The sequence below is a fragment of the Aulonocara stuartgranti genome (genome assembly GCF_965226115.1).
Source record: "Aulonocara stuartgranti genome assembly, chromosome: 10".
In the NCBI taxonomy this organism is placed as follows: Eukaryota; Metazoa; Chordata; class Actinopteri; order Cichliformes; family Cichlidae; genus Aulonocara; species Aulonocara stuartgranti.
In genome coordinates, this window is record NC_138946.1 from 19,623,374 (window position 1) to 19,629,458 (window position 6,085).

At 39.9% G+C, this 6,085-nt stretch overlaps 1 protein-coding gene across 2 annotated transcripts; it reads right to left on the reverse strand.

Annotated features, from left to right (window-relative positions):
- Positions 1-1,797: 1,797 nt before the first annotated feature.
- LOC309715344 (uncharacterized protein) lies at positions 1,798-3,669 on the reverse strand. 2 transcript variants are annotated; one of them, XM_082548388.1, is made up of 4 exons: positions 3,456-3,669; positions 2,839-2,895; positions 2,403-2,729; positions 1,798-2,295 (listed from the first exon to the last, which is right to left on the reverse strand). In XM_082548388.1, the coding sequence occupies exons 2-4, from the start codon at positions 2,873-2,875 to the stop codon at positions 2,198-2,200; spliced, it is 462 nt and encodes a 153-aa protein (XP_082404514.1). In that variant the 5' UTR covers positions 2,876-2,895; positions 3,456-3,669; the 3' UTR covers positions 1,798-2,197. The 2 variants fall into 2 exon arrangements, with proteins under 2 accessions (XP_082404514.1, XP_082404513.1); XM_082548387.1 differs by having other exon boundaries at positions 1,799-2,295; positions 2,839-2,927; positions 3,456-3,665.
- Positions 3,670-6,085: the final 2,416 nt, after the last annotated feature.

Here is a 6,085-nt window from a genome sequence, read left to right on the forward strand (position 1 = left end):
CTTGCCATGAAATGCAGGAATGTATTCATAAAATATAGTTTGAGTTAGAGTTAATGGCACCAAATGTGATTTAATAGAATGAATGAAAAACTGATGTGTGTATTAAAAACATTGAATATTAAACTGCAAATCTGTCCTCAGTAGTTTTCCTCTGACACCGATGCATAAACTCTACCGGTCAACTCCGTCCCAGTGGTACCCCAGTGGAATATTGAACCGTTTTGGAGCTGGAGCTGGGCCTTTATATCGAGGTATATTGTGGGAGTAGAAGTGTGTTTCCCTAGATCAGGGGTGTCCAACTCCAGGCCTCAAGGACCGGCACTCGAGGCCTAGAGTTGCCTACACCATCCCTGAGCATCTAGAGCAGGGGTGTCAACACACTTGAGTCAGATGATTAGTTCATTCCCAGGCCTCTGGAGAACTTCAAGACATGTTGGAGAGGTAATTTAGCCATTTGAATCAGCTGTGTTGGATCAAGGACACATCTAAAACCTGCAGGACACCGGCACTCGAGGCCTGGAGTTGCCTATCCTGACATAAACCAAACAGCCAACAAATGGTATCCACTACTACCTGAACAAACGCGCCATCTTGTGGCCTCTTTCTGTCACTATATCTCCTTCAAAGCTTTGAAGTCTGATTTAGGAAAAAGCCCAATTTTATCTGCTTTGCTTTGGTGTAGAAAGCAATGAAACATTTTCCAAAGTCATGCCCTTTAATTCAGAAAAGCGCATTACAAACATAAAGTTACTAAAAATGTGACTCAGAAAATTCACAAAAAATAGAAACAAACAAACAAAGCCCCAACATAACAATAACAGGATCGCCAAATGTATACTGCAGTTGAAGCACAGTACTGAACACCAATAAATAGTATCAATAAATAAATAGTAACAGCTTAGAATAACAGTGGCAAAACAGATCAAGCAGAAAGGTTCTGTTCTGTTTATTTTAAATCACTACAGTATGAAGCAGAGCTCACATTACCTGGAAGGGCGTTGCAGAAAAGTGGAGCATAAAATTCAAATGTAACTTCTGTATGTTTAGTCTTGACTCTTGGAGCAGAAAGTAAACCTTTTGCAAGTGATCTGAGAACAGTTCAGGGTAGCAGCTATTGTTAAGAGATTGGTGGTTGAAAGAGGAGTTAAAGAAGCCATGTATGTCCACTGTGAGCGACCATTTTTTAATAGAGGCGGTGGTTTACGACACCGTCTGCCATCTATAATCCAGTTTTGATATCCCTTCCCAGACGCCTTAACGCCCACTCACATCCTGGGCCATCTGACCTCAGGAAATCACATGATAGCGTGGGGCTAGGTTTCACAATGAGCTCACCCGAAACCTTGGCTGATTGTGACCTACACCCATTTTCACACCTTGGCTCATGTGATTAGGTAGAGGATCATTAGGGGGTCCATTGTCCCTCTCGGTGGGTTACTCCCACAGATCTTAAATCTGGGACTCTCCACCATTGGACCCTAGAACTGAAGAAGCTTCTCGGATGAGAGGTGAAACGTCTTCGAGGAACTTAAAGAAGTCCAGACGCTTTTCTTTCCAAGCTCCTTAGAGTAAAAAGACAAGCTTCTTATGAATCCTTAGCTTTTTCTTTTAGGAGTCTTTAAAGACACCACTTGAGGTTTTTTTCTCTTTTTAAATCATGCCAAGACATGACCCCTTTAAATCATTATTTAGTGTCAAGATGAAGGTAAGACTGATTTTATAATTAGAACCCCCCCCCCCCCCACACACACACACACACACACACACATGTTCCATTTTCTTCATCTCAAACTCTATCTCAGTCCAGTGAGCTCTGACTTCACAGTAAATTAGAATCAGGTTTTAAGTTGTATCTTTATTGAAAACACAGGAAACAAATGCAGCATCTTCCAAAGTAATATTTACAATAATATTGATATTTACCCAGAGTACAGTTGTGTTTATGCATACAAATAGCAAATCGCTAAATATTTATGTTGAACCATATCTGAGTCATCATTATTACCGGAAACATTCCAATATTGTTTCAGTGCTTCTTGGAAGAAAAGATTAGACAGAGAGAGACGGTTACATCTGTGCAGCATGTTGTTCAGCGTTTTTTATGCAAGGGGTGTTTGTGGACGTAGACAAAAAGCAGAGATGGGTTAGATGTGTGTGCTCGTGCACTAGCCTGTATGTTTTCTGTAAAATAGCTTTCTTAGCTGTGTGTATGATAGAAGAAAAGCAGCAGGTAGACCATCCATGACCAGGAGTTCTTCAGAAGCAGGCTTACAGCTGAGCAGCTGAGAATATTATCTGCCAAAGAAGAAAAGTGGGTTCACACAGACCTCTTAATATTTGTCTTCCCCTCATGCCCACTGCTTCAGATCCACCCATACATGCGCACTTGCCAGTACACTTACCCTTCTGAACAGTGATGTTTTCACCCTGCCCAGATATTTTGCACAGGAAGGTGGTGTTGTCTGAGAGTTTATCTCTGAAGTCGGACAGCGTCATTCTGTAGCCGACGGGCTCCAGCTCCTCCACTCTGCTTTTGTCTTTGAACAAGTTATTTGCTGATTCACCGGACACATTGGTGTTAATGGTCTCCTGCCTGGGTCCGATAGACCACGAGAACTGATAGGTGTTGATTTTATTAGGCTTGGGCTCGATCAGACAGTCTACTCTCAGTTCCTCATCATCTTCCACGCACACGGTCATACGCTTAGATTTTACTGGAATGAGCATCACTGGGACAAAAAACACAAAATTACATACTTTGTGAAGCAGTTTCAAACCTAAGCATTCAAGTGCTTTTTTCCCTCCTCGACAGTAATATTTCCTAAAAATGTTTCTCACCTCCCAACACTCCATATACAAATAGAGACTTAAGCATGTTGAAAAAGTCCCATCCACCTTTAAACAAAAAAAAAGAAGAAAGAGGAAACCTGAGGACAAAGAAAGAAAGAGCAACACATAAATTGTAAACAAGCTTGCAGTGACGCATCAAATTGTATTATGATCTCTGTGGGTTGGGCTCTCTGGGTACATATGAGGTCAGGTTGGGTGAGGTCATAACAATATTTCTAGTATGGATTTTGATTTAAAAAACAAAAACAAAACAAGGTTAAAATGCTCTGTCCTCTGCCTACATCCACAACTTGATCCACCTGTGGCAAAATCTAATGATGATGCAGAATAAAAAGAGGATGACACGGTTCTGGTTTTCCCTTGTTTGTTTAGCTAAACTGTTTCTCATGCCTTTCCAATTACATTGAAACACTTCATATTTATCATTATCACAAGCATTATCATTTTAATCTTAAAGGTTAAAGCCTGTTTATCTCTGCTCGCAGCTTTTGCCTCCTATCATAATCTGGGTATTTCCACAGTCTTGCTCATCTAGTACCATCCAGTGACCCAGTCCTCACATATAGTCCCTGAAGGTGCAGATGAACATCTTCTTGGGGTCTTACCTCCTGCCAAGGCTGAATGATGCAGCAGCTTCTTCCTGCGTGGTCTCGTCTGGCTGTGGAGCTGCAGGAGGTCACCTCAATGTGCTGCACCGCAAAGCCCGACAAGTCTGAGAAGAGATGGAGCAGCACAGAAATGTGGAGGGAGAGTGGGAGGGATGATGGTTGAAGAGAGAGTGCTGATTCGTCTTTCTCCTCTGCAGTGCCTGACGAAGGACATCAGTGGGCAGGCTGTCTATGCATGGAAAGGAAAAACTCAGTCATCATTTTTACCAGCACAGTGTGAGGACAGTGAGTCTCCTCCTCTGGTCATCTCACTTTTCTCGTACATTCTGAGTCCTCTCCTCCTAATTTGTCCTTCATTTTGTTATCTTGTACTCTCTGTCTGATTTACTCTTCTGCAACATTAATGACTTTCAACATGATGAATAATTCTTTTAATGCGTTTTATGTAACAAGAATATGACTATAACCTTACTGTACTGATCAGAGGTATGACACAAATTATTTTGCAGTATAGAGAGAACACACACACACACACACACACACACACACACACACACACACACACACACACACACACACACACACACACACACACACAGAGGCTAGAAATTTCTAGCACCAGTTACAGTGACTCAGGGTCTCCATCCAGAGGCCAATTCAAGGAATTGCACAGACTGATGCAGATTTTATATAGTGCGCTTCTAACGTGACTGTGCTGGGTTTCCTGTATATGGACTGATATAGAGACTGATTTGTGAAGGGCCCTGCTGGGCACGCTATATTAAATTGCCACAAAGTAACTACAAAGAAATGTAAAACAACTGATATTAGACACATAATGTCATACAAAACACTGGCAAAACACACAAAACAACAAAGAAAAGAGTAAAAATGATCCAAATGAAACAAAAAGTGATAAAAGTGGGACAAAAAATAGGTGCAAATGACCACAAAGCTACAAAGATTTGTTACAGATGCAGAATAACCGAAGTGAGACAAAAACTGTGATGCAAAATTAGCAGAGATGGAAAACAATTAAAAGCAAGTAACAAAGTAACTACGAAGACATCAAACTAATATTAGAGTACAAAAATAAGTTTAAAGAGATGTAAAATGATCCCAAGGTTACACAAAACGTGAACAAATACACAATGTGAAACATAACTCTCTAAGTGTGGGTGTCCTCAGTCGTTTACATGTTGGTTCCCATGTTCATTTAATCATCTGTGTACATATCAAATATCAAAAGTACTGTGTAAAAATGACAATATGGAAACCATCTGCATCATCCACAGTCTGATATTCAGAGAGTAAAAACATAAGGAAACTTCTAATCAAACTTCTAATATGAACATTTTTTTTTCGATACTTTTTTACTCTCTTCGCCTGTTTTCATGATCACATGGGATTGTGCAGTTCCCAGGCTGTAAGAACACATCTGGACAGGTTGCTTGTTGCTCAGATGATAACACTGGCAGATTATTAAAATTCATACTATAGCTATAGTCCACTTACAGCTGCATGAGCTGAAAGCATTGACCTCACAGGACAGTGTGCTGCCTCTTTCCCTTAAATTTTCAATTGCATTCTCAGTCTTGCTTCCTTATATGCTGTAATGTTGTAGATTCAATTTCGGGTGCCTTTCTGGAGCTGCCCTCTGCAGCAGTCACCCTGGACATACAGGCAAGGGTTTAATACTTCATTTTGTAATCATTTCACCGTGATGCAGACTCGTTCATACAATTAATGTTATCATTAAATAAAATTTGTTAAAATTAGTTTATGTCATTTTCTATAATGCAGGGATGGGTATTTCAGCATATTCACATATGACAGGAAACTATTGAGTCATTTAGTCTTTCACATTCTCGCCATGAATTACTAGGATTTAAAGCAGTTTATTTTTTGATCTTGTCTGATATAATGCTGTGCAAAACTCTTAAGCCACCCATCATTTATTTATTATTGCACAGTTTTAAAAAACTTCTTGAAGGACATTCAAAGCTTCTTTGGATATTTGGTTCCTTTTGTCTTCTTCTCTGTCAAGATGATCCCACAAACTCTAGGAGTACTTTTGTACATGGATAATTCCACCAATTTTGACATGATATCCAACACTACATCCAGACTCAAACAATGACAGAGTCTCCACTATGCTTTACAGATGGCTGCAGACATTCACTGTTGTACCTCCCTCCTGACCTCCTCAGTAACTGATGATGATTTAAACTGAGAGTTTCAAATTTGGATTAATCACTCAATAAGACCTGCTACCACTGATTTTCAGATAAGTCCTTGTGGAACTTAGCACACCTGTTTTTTCTCCCTGTTTCCCTTCTTTAAGAATGATTTCTTGACAGTTGCCTTAAGATCATTTCTGACGAGGCTTCAGTGAACAGAAAATGGATCTGCTTAAGGTCCAGATGCATCCAATTTGTAAGGACACGTTGCATGTTGAGATGTACCAAGTTTTTGGCTAATAGCTCGTCTAAACTTATTGATGTGAAAATACAATTTTGTGTCTGTTAAACTATGATATCTTGGCATTTTTTTGTAGACTTGACTAAAGAAATGAGAAACAAATGATGTGTTTTTGACAGACAGTTAGTAACAAAATGCATAAAGTT